Source organism: Poromitra crassiceps (genome assembly GCF_964638095.1).
Source record: "Poromitra crassiceps genome assembly, chromosome: 10".
NCBI lineage: Eukaryota > Metazoa > Chordata > Actinopteri > Beryciformes > Melamphaidae > Poromitra > Poromitra crassiceps.
In genome coordinates, this window is record NC_139631.1 from 34,595,510 (window position 1) to 34,611,329 (window position 15,820).

The 15,820-nt window shown below is 44.7% G+C and overlaps 2 protein-coding genes across 2 annotated transcripts in view; one reads left to right on the forward strand and one right to left on the reverse strand.

Annotated features, from left to right (window-relative positions):
* camk2b1 (calcium/calmodulin-dependent protein kinase (CaM kinase) II beta 1) overlaps nt 1-15,820 on the reverse strand; it is a gene marked incomplete at its 5' end in the record, with an annotated part of 105,344 nt that overhangs the window by 88,283 nt on the left and 1,241 nt on the right. Inside the window, 1 exon segment of the mRNA XM_083644343.1 lies at nt 5,021-5,115. Within this exon segment, the coding sequence (XP_083500469.1) occupies nt 5,021-5,115 (95 nt within the window).
* LOC310783375 (uncharacterized protein) lies at nt 7,358-7,801 on the forward strand (the record flags this gene model as incomplete). The annotated part of the gene is made up of 1 exon (XM_083644224.1): nt 7,358-7,801. One exon carries the CDS (start codon nt 7,358-7,360, stop codon nt 7,799-7,801), a length of 444 nt encoding a protein of 147 aa, XP_083500350.1.

A 15,820-nucleotide genomic window follows, 5' to 3' on the forward strand; every position in this document is an offset into this window, starting at 1 on the left:
TGAATACAGAGTTCAGCTAGCAGTCTTACCTCCTCTGCTCTGTGTGCCTATCGCTGAATGTGTGTGCGTGTGTGAGAAAGAGAGAGAGTCAGATGAGAGTCCCGTGCTAAAGGCATGTAGGCGTACAGGCGCATGGCCCTCAGCTGCCAAGTGCCTGGGGTGCCTTCTCTCGCCTGACCCCTCCCTCCTCTGCCCTGACCCCTCCCTCCTCTGCCCTGACTCCTCCCTCCTCTGCCCTGACCCCTCCCTCCTCTGCCCTGACTCCTCCCTCCTCTGCCCTGACTCCTCCCTCCTCTGCCCTGACCCCTCCCTCCCCTGCGCTACCATCTCCATCTGTACCGATCCCAAACAAAGCGCTCCTCTGAAGTCGCTGCGACCACGGCTCCACGCTCACCGACACCTACCTGCCGACTGAGGAATACCATCTTAAACGTAACGTGCTAAAACCAAATCGCACCTCTAAACTGGGGCAGCGCGTCGGGGCTGCCATTAAACCCGGCGGTGGCGCGGCCCATGTCAGATAGGTCATGTGGCTATAAATAGGAGCTGGAGTAGAAGGAGTATGCAGCAGCTCTAACATTGCTCTGCCCCTTTCATGGAACACGGCTCATCCATTAGTGAGGAGCCTCGCGCGCCACTCAGTCAGGTCAAATACTGAAACATTAGTGAGGAGCCACTCAGTCAGGTCAAATACTGAAACATTAGTGAGGAGCCACTCAGTCAGGTCAAATACTGAAACATTAGTGAGGAGCCACTCAGTCAGGTCAAATACTGAAACCACTCAGTCAGGTCAAATACTGAAACATTAGTGAGGAGCCACTCAGTCAGGTCAAATACTGAAACCACTCAGTCAGGTCAAATACTGAAACATTAGTGAGGAGCCACTCAGTCAGGTCAAATACTGAAACATTAGTGAGGAGCCACTCAGTCAGGTCAAATACTGAAACATTAGTGAGGAGCCACTCAGTCAGGTCAAATACTGAAGCCACTCAGTCAGGTCACATAGTGAAGCCACTCAGTCAGGTCACATAGTGAAGCCACTCAGTCAGGTCACATAGTGAAGCCACTCAGTCAGGTCACATAGTGAAGCCACTCAGTCAGGTCAAATACTGAAACCACTCAGTCAGGTCAAATACTGAAACCACTCAGTCAGGTCAAATACTGAAACCACTCAGTCAGGTCAAATACTGAAACCACTCAGTCAGGTCAAATACTGAAGCCACTCAGTCAGGTCAAATACTGAAGCCACTCAGTCAGGTCAAATACTGAAGCCACTCAGTCAGGTCACATAGTGAAGCCACTCAGTCAGGTCACATAGTGAAGCCACTCAGTCAGGTCACATACTGAAGCCACTCAGTCAGGTCACATAGTGAAGCCACTCAGTCAGGTCACATAGTGAAGCCACTCATTCAGGTCACATAGTGAAGCCACTCAGTCAGGTCACATAGTGAAGCCACTCAGTCAGGTCACATACTGAAGCCACTCAGTCAGGTCAAATAGTGAAACCACTCAGTCAGGTCAAATACTGAAGCCACTCAGTCAGGTCACATAGTGAAACGGGGCGATCATGCCGCCTCGCAAATATGGAGGAAAACTGCAGCTGCACTGAAAAAACAGTTGGAGTGAAACGTATAGTGTGTGTACGACGTGTGTGTATGTGTGTGTGTGTGTGTGTGTGTACTAGTGATGTACTGTATATGGAGTCTCATCAAGCCAATCGTGGGGATTAACTGATAGCCTCATGCTAATAGGAGCAGGATAATCTGGCAATGGGGTTAATCTCATTAAAGCTGCTCGCTGCACTGACACAGAGTCACAACATGACAAGAGTGACATAACTGTTGCGGAGGATGATGGGATACGGCCTACGCAGGATGCCACGTTCACATGAACATCTAGATTTATGTTTTATTCTGTAGAAATCTAGATTCATATAGCAGGTGTAGGAGGAGAAGGATGTTGTCATTGTTGTTCTACCCTTTTCCACTATGCTGTCATTTGGATTTTTGATTTCCAAACAGCTGTGTCTTCGCTTGTCATCTAGTTTTATTTTATTTTATTTTGTTTCTGTCTTTCTTTTGTTTTGGACTGAAATAAAATGCTGTTACAAGCCCTCCCTGTTGTTGCTGTTGTTGTTGTTTTATATCTCACTTGTACAAATAAGTAATTGCATCACTTCACATCAGTGTGCTTTTTAAATGTTTTTTCCCCCCTATATTTGATCACTGCAAATCATCTACTTAATTATACTTTAATTTGTGATTTATGGTTAGAGATAGGCCCAGAAGTCAAGTCACATGAAAATGTTAGGTAACTAAAATGATGTGATTAAAGTTAGGCTAAGGCTTTGCTCGTGGAAAGGCTTAAGAAAGGCTTTCTGTAAAAATGAAAACTTCCCTGGCATGAGTTGGGAATCGAACTTTAAAGTCGAGCTGAACCCAAAAATGATTTTTCTTTTCTTTTAGTTCAAATACCTAGGTATTCAGTGCACCTATTTAATAATGTATGCCAAACAAATCACAACAATCTAATTTCTTTAGTTTTTCACACTTTTTCACATCAAAAGTTCATTTTTCAAGATTTCATTGATAACAGTAATGTACAGTTTGCTGACGTCACCTAGTACTATCAAATTTCTACCCCATATCAACCAATCATATCACGACATGCAGCTGTCAATCAAATCTTCATTTCAGGATAATTTTCTCTTCCAAATGAAGTAGAAAATGGCGCCTAGTGCCTGTCATCTGGCAGAATTCCTATCCCATAAACTAACTACTAACTTGGCCAATTGTTAGAAACATGAACAAAAAACAAATACTATAATCTCTAAGAATGCAAAGAAATGTAACTGGCTCGTTAAAACGCGTATTCCAGGAATATTATTTACATTTATAACGATAATGGGGCGCGCCTCCGAGCCTGACAGCCTCCCTGGCTGTCAGGGGTCGTCTCTTGGAGATTCCAGGTGGGCGGGCAGCACCCATGCATCGGATCCGCACGAAGCCGGTGGCTGCCTGGTGCTCCGCGGATCCCACTGGCGTAGCATGGCAACACGCTGAATCCCACCCGATTTGGGGGTGGAACACGCCAGGATTGGCCGATGCCAAAGCCAGTCGACAGAATTGTCAAATCAAATCATCGACACCGTATATGGCCCGCCTCTCAATTTGTTTTCAGTCTGAAACGGACTCAGATGCACGTGACGAACGGGTTCACCTGGACTTTAAGACACCGTGCTCATTTGAATGTCATGTGACTGACCAGGCTGCAAATACTGACACATTTCATTCAGAACGTCTACTGCAGTCTGAAATAGTCGGCATGTTCATTGATCCCAAAGGTGCCTTAATATATGTCTTATCCACATATCATCCAGACTAAAATATGTTTGATCCACATATCATCCAGACTAATTGTGAGTCCTCATTATGAACAGCACACATTTAGTCGTAATAATAGTGGAGCCCCGCAGTGGTGGCAGATAAAAACACAGACAAATGGATACGACCAGTCCTCCATATTCTAGGTTGATGCCCTCCGCTAATGCCTGTTAAAATGCCTGTTCACCACACTCCACATTTTCACACACAAGCAATGGCTGTGTGTGTGTGTGTGTGTGTGTGTGTGTGTGTGTGTGATGGCAGGGTGACAGTAAAGTGTCATTGCGGTGCCACCTGGCAGAGCCTCGGCAGTGGGGCTCCAGTTACGAGGCCGCGGGGGCAGCAGGAGATTTACACAGGGCAACTGGTGGTGTGACGAGCCACGGTGGCCATTGTGGAGCCGGCTTGGAGCTCATGGCCATGGCATTTGGCCTTGGCTTTGGCTAAAACCGTTACTGGGCGGACAGCGTGTGACACTAATTAGGGTGTTAAAAGGAATGATTTCTTATTTATGAAGGAAAAATGGCACGTGATCTCTGGTATCAACCTAAACAGAGAACATCGTCTTATTGAGAACATGATATTTCATTTGAATGTTTTAGGCATTTAGTTGACGCTATTATCCACAGCGATTTATGATCAAACTTTGTATTATTTTTTACACAAACACTTTAGCCAACCACACTGTCACATACATACAGACAAGACAAACAAGAGAAAACAGAGTAGTAAGTGATATCTGTGTAGACTGTGTACATAGTTACGTATGCTTACGATACAATAATTTTAGTACACCAAAAAAGAAAAATTGAAAGAAAGAAAAAATGGCGGGGCTTATTGTACACAACAGCTCAACCCAAGTCTGGATTGCATATGATATAGTAGCGATCCGGCCTCAAATTAATAAAGCGAGCATGTTGGTCCTTGACCAATGGGATTGTCTCTTTGGGCTGATGGTTAACATGTTGCGCTTGTAAATGACAGAGCCCCGGGTTTGATACCAGCCTGTGTGCTGTTACATTGGTGTCAGAAGTGGGATGGGCTGGCCGCGTGGTCATCGGAGGCGCAGGCCTCCCAGCTGCTGCGCCAACTGGTTGGCTGTGGAAGTACGCTGAAGACAGGGGAGGCAGCGTACCGATTGTGGTGATGATATATTGGATTATGGCGTGTAAGGGGGCATGCACACACAACACGTGTGAACGCTCTGGAAATCATGTCGAGAGCGCTTCCCTTGCGCACAAAACAGCGCACAGAGCGTTTTTTGTGCTTTGTTTTGTTTTCAGGACCTTCTTGCTGTGAGGCAACAGTGCTACCACTGCGCCACCGTTTCAGATACAGAATTATATAAATGTCTACACTGTAGGTGGAGAGGTAACCGTTGGGACAGTGAATCTAACAATTGAGTCATTCTTACACATTCACTCACTGTGCTTTCAGGGAGTAAAACAACAGCTAAATTAAACAGAACATGTTTTGTTGGAGACCCCCTGGGATCCTTTCAAGGACCCCCTAATGGTCCCCAGGGCCCATTTTGCAAACCACTGGTCTATAGACTCTCAATGACAGAACATTTAACATGGTCCACTATAACAGAGTCAACTCTACCTGTGGACAAAACAGGCTGTGCTTGTGCTTACCTCTTGCAGATAACTTTTTGGTGTTGATTATTTTGGCGGCATACTCCTGTCCTGTGCACAGCTTAGCACATCTGCGCACCACTGAAAAGGCTCCCCTGTAAACACAGAAATAGAAACAAACTTAACTAAGCTCCGCTTCAATGCTTAAATGAACAGCTCGCAGTCATAAGGCAAAGTCAAACAGGCTCCTCCTGTCTGACGCCTGATTGAAGTAATATGTTGCAGTTTCTCTAATTGCATCATTCATCATTATTTAATGGAAATGCATCATTGGCACACCTGCAGTTTCTTGATGAAACTCAATGAGAGCCCTGGAGGATGTCGGCTAACTATGCAAGCTTTAGCTGAGAACCTTTTCTGCACAGCTAGCATTTGTCCCGGCCCGATGCAGAACAGAACCTGATGTCACCCGACGTGTGGCTATAGCTACACTAATAGACGACGCTGCCAGGGTCTGTATGCCTAATAGGCTCCCATGAGGTTCCCAACACGCAGTCAGCACATTCTACATCATGTCAAGACATGTGACATGTGAGATAGGGCTCAGATGGGTTCTGAAACATATGTTTAAGGACAAACACGGGCTTATGTGAACAGGTCCTAACCAAACCTGTCATGATGCACAAACTGTTGAAAGTTTATAGTACTTAAACACACAAAAAGAAAATGAAACCTATACTGTAATAAGGACTATTACGCTTCACTGTTAGCCTGGGCTCCATTTTGATCATTTTGATCTGTAATGTTCATAATACTGCCTCTGTTCAGTCTCTGCCGTGCTGGTTGTTCCTACATAGGGCTGGGCGATAATTCAATATTATCATTTATACCATGGTCTGGTGAATACTCGTTTCTGATTGGCCGGCAGGTGTGCAGACTAATTGACTTTTTTCACAGCAGTCATTTTGTGTCTAAAAGGCAGGGTAAACACAGGTGCAACCAAAGCATTAATGGGGGTTTCCAACTTCCAATCCAGTGCTGGGGCCCTCATTAATGTTTTGGTTGCACCTGTGTTTACCCTGCCTTTTAGACACAAAATGGTTGCTGTGAAAAGGCCCATTCTGGGGGAAACACTAATACTTATTATTTATTTATTTATTTTTATAAAAAAAAAAAATCAAACTGAAACATATCGAATTGGCTTCAAAGACACACCGCCTTCCCAGTGGTTTTGATCATCCCTAGTCTCACTCCAGTGTTGACAGTGAAAGGCTGACTGGTGCCGCTGGTCTGCTTCCACACAGAGACAGAGTGAATTTAGACCAGCGCCAAGGTCAGGGTCAAAGGTCACAGCCGTGAGCCCGGCTGACCAGCAACACAGAAGAGCATGCAGGGATTGGGGAGAAGAAGCTCTGTGAAAAGACCCTCAAACACGCGGCGGGCCTCGTTGGGGTGATTTCAACATCTACAACAGACGACGACGGGAACAGGCTGGTATCGGAGTAGCTTGAAGTGCCAGATCCCGGCGTCTGGCCTGTCTACTGAGCCCAGCGGCAAGGAATCAATGTGTTAACAAAGTGCTTTTCATTAGTGGCCATGTCTCACCAGAGACATTACAGTGATTTACAGTCACCTCACGCCCCCTTTCACTCCCCACACCCCATGTCAATTGACTGGGGGGAGAGGGGGGCAGAGAAGGCCACAGAGCCCCCCGCACCTCGCCCCACATAGCTGGCATGACTGGAGGCTGCTGGGAAATGAGACAGACACACACACACACTAGCAAGTTGCATGCAAGCCCAATAGGAAGAGACGCACTGACAGTTGCGTATATGGATCGCAAGGGATACATCAACTAACCACGCACGCACGCACACACACACACACACACACCACACACACACACACACACACACACACACACACACACACACACACACACACACACACACACACACACACACACACACACGTCACTGATACCAACCCCCCCCCAGCTGTGCCTGGAAAGTTCACACTCGGTCAGGCAGTATCTATTGTCAAAGCTAAATATGCTATACCACACACATAGAGGAGAGCAGAGAAGAGAGCAACTTCAAATGTATTTCAAATTTGGTTGGGTGGTTAATAAAAAAAAAAATTCTGTGGTATGACAAACTCAAAACACATTTTCTTGGTTTGCTGGCCCATAACTGTGAAGATCCTTGGTACTGTCATGGACAGTGACATTATCGGTGATGTCATAAAGCACCGATGATGTCATAGACCTCATCTGCTAGTGATGTCATAGACAATGTGGTCCTTCAAGCTATGACATCATCAGTGATGTCATAACCCCTTCCTGGCTGAGGCGATATAAGGAGTGCATTCATAGACGGTAGCTGCATCTACTTCAAAATGGCTGACCAGCTAACAGAGGAGCAGATTGCTGAGTTCAAGGAGGCATTTTCGTTCTTTGACAAGAATGGCGATGGCACCATCAACACCAAAGAGCTGGGTACTGTCATGCGCTCTTTGGGCCAGAAGCCCACAGAAGCAGAGGTGCAGGACATCATCAATGACGTTGATGCTGATGGTAATGGAACGATAGACTTCCCAGAGTTTTTGACTACGATGGTCAGGGAGAGGAAGTACACAGACAGCGAGGAGCTCAGAGAAGCGTTCCGTGTCTTTGACAAGGATGTCAATGGATACATCAGTTCTGCTGAGTTGCGCCACATAATGACGAACCTCGGGGAGAAGCTGACTGATGAGGAGGCTGATGAAATGATCAGAGAAGCAGACATTGATGGAGAGGGACAAGTCAACTATGAAGAGCTCGTACAAAAGATGACGGCTTAGTGAATTGTACAGATTTCTTATCTATACTATAATAAGAGAACCATCTCTATGTACAGTATGTCTGTCCTTCACATATCTTGAGAATCGTTCTTCTGATCGACTTCAATCTTGTGGAGGGTGCATAGGGGACCTGACGGAGTGCAGTGTGGGGAAAAATGCCCACGGGGTGCACTACAGCAATATTTTGCGTAGACAAATCACAGATCACCCTGCCATGACATCATCGTACATAGACCAATCACAGCTCACTCTGCTATGACATCATCTTACATAGACCAATCAAAGCTCACACTGCTATGACATCACTGATGACATCATACATCATGACATCATCAGTGATGTAGAACTGTATCTGATGATGTCATACAGTTCACATCACTGATGATGTCATACCCACTGTTATGACTGGCTCATCATAGGTCACAACTGATGCACACCAAACTGAGATTTAATTAACACGTTCACTGCCGTCGACGAGATATCTCGTCAAAAAAAATCCAACGGTTGACTGCCGTCGACGAGTTATCTCGTCAAAAAAAAAAAAAAAAAAAATTTGACGGTGGAACGTGGATCAAACCCTTTTACATCTCCTATAAAAATATGGGAGCCACCGAACGTGTACAACCCATTCCACCGACCCACTAAGTGGCGACAGTGCTCTCCAGACTAGAGAAAGCCGAGCCAAAACTGCAGGGAAAAGCGTGAGGAAACCATTCTCATACTGTAGAATGGTTTGGCGAAAACGCTTTCGCGCTGGCGCACAACGGTGGCGCACAATGGTGGGGGGTTCCAAAAATAGACTGGGTGCAACACACTTTGAAACACGCAGCATAAAGCGAATCGCACAAAGCTTCATCCCAGCTCTCAACCGAAACCCCAAGAAACGAACGAGCCCCATCCAGGCTCGCCCGACGAGGGGCCGCCAGGCAGCAGACAGGCAGCAGAAACTCGCTTGTGACACACCCGCTGCAGAGCCACGGAGGGAGGAGGAGAACACCCACGGAGGGAGGAGTTTGAAGGAGAGGGGGGTGGGGGTGCTGTTATGGAGGAAATTACTGTTCAGAACTATTGTTTAGATGTCTGATGTCTTACTGATGCCAAAAATAAATGGTTAAAGTGACTGTTCTATCGAATTTCACAAAAAGGCATTTATCTCATCTTTCCTTTTCAGACGCTGAAACCATGCTGTATTCAACTGCTAATGCCTACATAACTACTAACTCTACAAACTACCGTAAATTCCGGACTATAAGACGCACCGGTCTATAAGCCGCAGCACCAAAATTGACTATTTTTTTCTTCTATAAGCCGCACCGGACTATAAGCCGCGGGTGTTTTGATGTTTAATTACCATATGAAAGGGTTCTGCACAGAGAGGAATGTCGGGAAAGAGATCGCTGTTTGGGGAAGCTCCCATTTATTTTCAACAAAACAAGCATTACGGTAGGGTAGGCTATAGGCTATAAGAAGCTCCCATTTATTAACATTTCAACAAAATAAATACCGTAGCTATAAAAAATAAAACAATAATAATAATAATAAAACAATCCTCAAAAGGATAAAGTGCTGTAAAAACAATCAAACAATTCTCAAAAGGTTAAGGTGCAGTAAATAACTGGAAAACAAAAAACAATCCTCAAAAGGATAAGGTGCTGCCAACAAAACCAGGTACCGTAATCCTTCTCTTCATCTTTTAGATGAAGGTGCAGCAAACGGCTGTAAACAGAGTCAAAGTAAAGTCACTAATCCTCGTCTTCCTCGTCTTCCTCTTCTTCCTCCGTACTGAAACCAGCAAAGTCCTCAACTTCAGTGTCGGAAACGAACAGGTTCAGGGTGGCTTCGTCAACCACTCCTCTCTCTCCTTCGTTGTCGCTCTCAAAACCAACGAACTCCTCTTCGTCACTGTCCGAATCGAACAGCCTCTGAAGGCCCTCAGCTGTGGCGGCGTCCTCCTCTTCGTCACGCAGCAGTCCAGCCTTTCGGAACCCGTTGGTGATCGTGGATGTCTTAACACTCCTCCACGCTGTCAGGACCCACTGGCAAACTTGTGCGAAAGTTGCCTTCCTCATTCGCCCTGTTTTTGTGAATGACTTGTCCCCGCTCGTCATCCACGTCTCCCACTCGATGCGCAGCGCCACTTTAAATGCGCGATTGACACTGATGTCGAGTGGCTGGAGATGCTTGGTCGTGCCCCCAGGTATCACAGCTGGAATGCTGTTTGTTTTCTTGATGGCTGCTTTGACCGAATCGGTGATATGAGCCCTCATGCTGTCCAGGACGAGCAACGCTTTCTTTTGGTGAAAGAATCCTCCAGGGCGCTGGACGTAGCACTGAGACAACCACTCCTTCATGACACTTTCCATCATCCACCCTTTCTTGTTGACTCTGACGCAGATACCACTGGGCATTTTCTCTTTCGGCATCGTAATCCGCTTGAAAATCACCATTGGCGGCAGCTTCGCTCCAGATGCTGTGCAGCCTAGAACACAAGTGAAGTTGGTTCTCTCGTGACCTGTGGTTCTTAACGTGATCGACGATTCACCTTTCTTGTTCACAGTGCGAGTGAGTGGCAGGTCGAACGTCAAGGGCACTTCATCCATGTTTATGATCTGCTCCGGTTCGATGGAATGATCCTTGATCTTCCTTTGTGTGTATTCGCCGAAGTTTGCGATTTTCTCCTGGTAGTCGGGAGGGAGTTGTTGGCACACAGTCGTCCGCGCCCGGACAGACAGTCCCTTTCGTCTCATGAAACGAAAGCACCAAGATGGCCCACCTCTGAAATGTTCAATTTTCATCTCGGTGGCTACTGTTTTTGCCTTCAGTCGGATCTGCACCGTGGAAACGCCTCGGCCGTCTGCTCGCTGGGTCAACACCCAGTCCTCAAGGGAATCTTCAAGCTCCGGCCATCTGCTTTTGTGGCCTCTGAAGGACTTTTTTGTTTTCTTACACTGAGCCAGTTCCTCCTGCTGCTTTTTCCAACGTCTCACCATCGATTCATTTATGCCCAGAGTACGCGCGGCTGCTCTATTTCCCTCTTTTAGTGCGAGTTCGACTGCTTTCAGCTTGAATGCTGCGTCGTGCGAATTTCTGCGTACCTTCCCCATGGTAAGTGAGAGACAGACTGCTCGTCTTGTTGTGATTCCGGGCTGATGAACTTTGCTTACCGTAATTACCATATGTAAGGGTTCACGCACAGAGGGGATTGTTGGCTGTTTGAGGAAGCTCCCATTTACCGTATTACCGTAACATTTCAACAAAACAACATAACACAACACCTTTGTTTATTTCGACAGTGCACACAGTGTCCGCGGTGTGGTGAAAAGAGGGCAACAGAGGAAATTAAAACAGAAGTGGATTTATAGGTAGAAAGAGTGCTAAAAAAGAGAGATTTTATTTGTATTTGAAATTTTTTTTCTGAAAAAATCCATAGATAAGACGCACCGTTATATAAGCCGCAGGGGCCAAAAAACGGGAAAAAAGCCGCGGCTTATAGTCCGGAATTTACGGTAACTCTTTTAGACAGAGAAAGCACACATTCTATTAGGTATTTTGAGATATTTTGTGTTCACAAAGTCCTAGCAGAAAATAATCCTCGGCTCTTGAAAGATGAGCCAGAATCCTCAAAAAAAACCTTGGCAGAAGCTACCTACAGTAAAAAAAAAACTGTTGGCAGTGAATGTGTTAACAAACTTAATAAAAATATGAATAATACAACAGAAAATACAATGGTGTGTGGAAGTCACTAATATCAGTGGTGTCTGGAAGTGTATGGATGCAGAGGCCGACCACACGCTGCTGCGCGGGGGAGACCAGGTACAGAATGTAGGGAAACAGTGGATGGATAAATCCAGAAGGAGGCGGTAATGTAACATGAAGGATGTCTACTGCCATAAAACACCATAGAAGAAGAAGTATGGATGCAGTGAGTATGTGTGGTGAAAACAAAAGACAAAGGTGAAGCAGCTTGGTGGAGAGGAGCAGATGTAATGACGGGCAGGGCAGGTAACCCAGGTGCTCCCCATCTCTAAGCAGGCTAATAAACCCAGCCCTCAGCTCAGCAGTGCAAACTGAACACACTACAGAGCTCAACAGTCACATGACATTTCTTGCCCCGGAAGTGTTTTTCCCATTCATTTGTGACCATAAAACATTTCAGCTGGAGCAAAAACAAAAAATAAAGACAGAATTTATTTTGAAGAAAAAAAAATCGTTTTTCCCCCCGATGTTATTTTTGCTCCAGGTGTTCGTTGCACCGCTTTGAGGCACCAGGCTGGATGTGTTTTATGGAGCTTCCTCCATGAAAGAAGATCGTTGCTTTTTCTGCTGGCTGGTTTTGTTGGACAATAACTCTGGCTTGTGGGCGACTTTTAGGAGTATAGTAGCACTTCATAAGGTGGCCAAGAGCGCCATCTCTCGCACGCCGGTGAAAACACTGATTGACATTCTATCATGTCAATGGCGGGGAAGCGTTGTCTCTTAAATGACGTTAAAAGACACCAATGGGGGGAACCAGTTAAGATTGAAGGAAAGTGGATAGGCCTACAACAAAAAGTATATTGCAACATTTCACCAAAAAATAACTCAAATGGACTCATCCTGTTGATCAGTGTGTGTGTGTGTGTGTGTGTGTGTGTGTGTGTGTGTGTGTGAACCTGAGAGAAACCTGACCGCTGTTTCTTTTCAAAGCCAAGCCACAGATGACAGTAAATAACATGCTAAAAGGTGCAAAACACAAGCCTCACATTGCATTATACAGAATCTTTTCATTGCTATTCATTGATTCACAATCAGGGTCATTGTTATTTAACAGCAAGAGATGCTGTGATAAGTGTGGCTTATTGAACTATTGGTTGTGGGCTGTCGACAAATTAAATAAGCACAAATTTGCAATAGCTGCGACCAGATGTGCAAATTTTGCATGTTTGTGGACCAACCTGACCGACCGACCAAAGTGACTTATAGAGTTGCTGGTCGCAGCGAATAAAGTACACTTAAGTTATAACATAACGTCACTGTGGACTGACTCCGACCGACAGCTTCAGTTACTGTTATAAATGACCATGTTTTCCAACTAGTTTAATGGTGTAAAAGTCAAGTATAACTTCTTGTCTTTCTAACGATATATCGTTTTAGATTTATCTTTACCAGAGTCAGAAAAAGGACGCTATAGGCTGCCGGCCCCATGTCGGACACCCTGGCTCCATGCCAATGTAAACATGAATGCAGTTAAGGCATTAACAAATGATTGTCGAACGTCACCCAAGCGCTTCATCATATGGCTTTCATTTTGTCCATTTCAGTTTTTATAAATCTGCAAATAAACAAACAATAAACAAAATAAATAAATAAATTGCCTTCTCTCATTAACACGTTCAGTGCCAGCGACGCCATATGGCGTCATTAGAAATTTACCGTACAGTGCCAGCGACGCCAAATGGCGTCATAACTCCAAATTGTTTTTTTGACGGGGGGGTGTCGATCTAAGCTTCTTACGTCGCCTCTAACAATATTGTAGCTATTGGAGGTCGATAACCTATTTTACAAACCCATTAGGTGGCGACAGCACTCTCCTGATCAGAGAAAAAGGAGCCAAACACACAGAAATAGTCACTGGGCAAAATGAGGAAATCGCATCGCATCCGTCCGTATGCATCGACGTGCCTCCATAAACGAGCACAACGCCAGCTGTGCCCCCAGCAGCAGCATCCGCTGTCACAACTGAGCACTTCCATGTACGCTGCAACAGCACATTCACATAATCAGCATTATTATTCCGAACTGGAAGCATGCCAGCCCGTGACAAACACACGCGGAACCAAAAAGCTGAATGTCGCGCACCATTCACTGTGTGTGCGCAGCAAACTCAGCAGAGACTGAGAGCCACCAGACACATAAGACACACCCAGGAGGCGTGTGCAGTTGAGGGGGGGGGGGGGGGGGGGAGCACGGAGAGCAGCAGAGCAGCATACACTTCACCCAGACAGACCCAGACATCAGAAAATTCGCTTCAGAGTCAGAGATGTGCTTGAAATGTTTAATTTCACAAAAGGCTCATTATCTCAGCTCGTAGAAAAAAAGGTATGTTTTTCGTTCAATCGAGCTATCTTCTCCGGCTCATAACTAAAGAACGGAAAATGGGATCAATAAACTTTTTTTTGCAGGTGATAGAAGAGAGTCTCATCGTTATTTGTGCGTGTTCAGTGTTTACATAGTAATTATTAAAAAAATTATATGACTGTTTTAAAATGCATTGCGGCCTATGTGGCACAGCAAGCAACCTTTTGCCCAAGGGCCGTGGCACTGAAAGTGTTAAAGTCACTTTCCTAAAGTAATTGTGCATTTATATGTTCATGTATTCATATGAAATTTGACATGTAGATTATTAGACATGATCTAAATGAATCCCATAACAATAACTGGTGTTCGCTGAAATGAAAAGCCCCACAAAAGACTGGAAAATGCATCAGACCATCTCATCTCTGTCCGACTCAGGACACAGTTCCGCTAATACTGTCTGCTAACACCAATTTAAACTCACCATCAAGTGCCGCAGACACACTCCAAGTCCCTACAGGAGTATACAGTTACTAAAGGAGACACAAAATAACATACATACAATAAAAACTTACTATTGAGTCCCTATGAGAACATCAAAGGAGTAGCAAGTGTCACTTTCACTGCTAGGCTACTCAAAATGAAATCAGAGCATTGCCTATATGCCACGAGTCCACGACACAAAAAACAATATGAAATGTACTTTGTATGTTTCTTCCCCAACACGGCAGTTATCATCCCAGCAATGTCTGCTCTGCATGGGACCAATCAAGCTATCATATATCCAGTGATATGTACGCTAATCAATCAAAACACCAGCAGTGAGATGATGCAGCAGCAACGTAAACATGTGGCCTAATGAGGAGTGATTTCTCAATCATTTCCCTCACAGACACAAATCACATAGGAGGCTCCTGTAAGGACTTATAGTGTGTGTCCAGTGCTCAATGTGACGATAAAGTGGTGCCTGAACCGATACTTTTTAAATGTTCAAGTACAGGATTTCAACCAGCACACTTCAACAACACTCAGCAGCTTGGCCATGGCACCTAATTCTGTGTTGCAATTCGGTGGTAGCAGGTTTCGGTACCCAACCCTACTTATGCTATCATTGTAATAGTCCTATGTCTACAGGAACTGAGTGGGTTTGTGACACTCAGGATTGAGTGAGTTTATAGTGTATCTATTGTGCTATTAAAAAAAAAATCTGCAATAGTATTTCTGTAGGATTTTTTGAGGTATCTTTTTTCCCCATGTATTCTAGCTGCATGATAATTTCATGTTTTGCTATGATAATGTGTGCGGTATCCTTCTGAAATGTATTAGGGTATAATGTTCTTCCTCATGAAGTGATATTATGTCATTTTCAATTAATCAGATATTAGTGTAAAAGCTTACAGAGCAAGAGGTTGTTTCCTTTTGCCTTCTGCCAGCATAGGATGTCTTATCTTGTGTTATCTGCCACCACAATGTTGCAATAAAGCCTGGAAGAGAGGAGTGTGTAACTTCCTCTGCCAATGTCCTACTTGTATTCATATGACAATACGTTTCTCAATACAGAAATGTAAAACAAATATATATATATATGGGGGGGGGTGGCATTAATGTGTTTGCACATAGACTTGCACATATATTCATTTCAAATATATTTTGAATGGATGAAATACTTGATATTCAGCATAAACGGATATAAGTTTTCAACAGCAAAATGTATTCCTATTTCCAGCATCCAAATATACTTGAAATGATGATCTACGGGGTAAAAATCGATCAATGACAAATAAGGTTTTGAAAAGAGAGCAGAATGAATGGACTAAAATGGATTTAAAATGCATTTTGAAGTCAACAAGAATGTATTCTGCATACTATAGATGTTACAATGATATTGACTCACTTTTCAACAAGATTTCTGATCTTACCAAGTGTCAAGTAGCGCCACCATGTAATTCTTCTGTGCACTTTCAC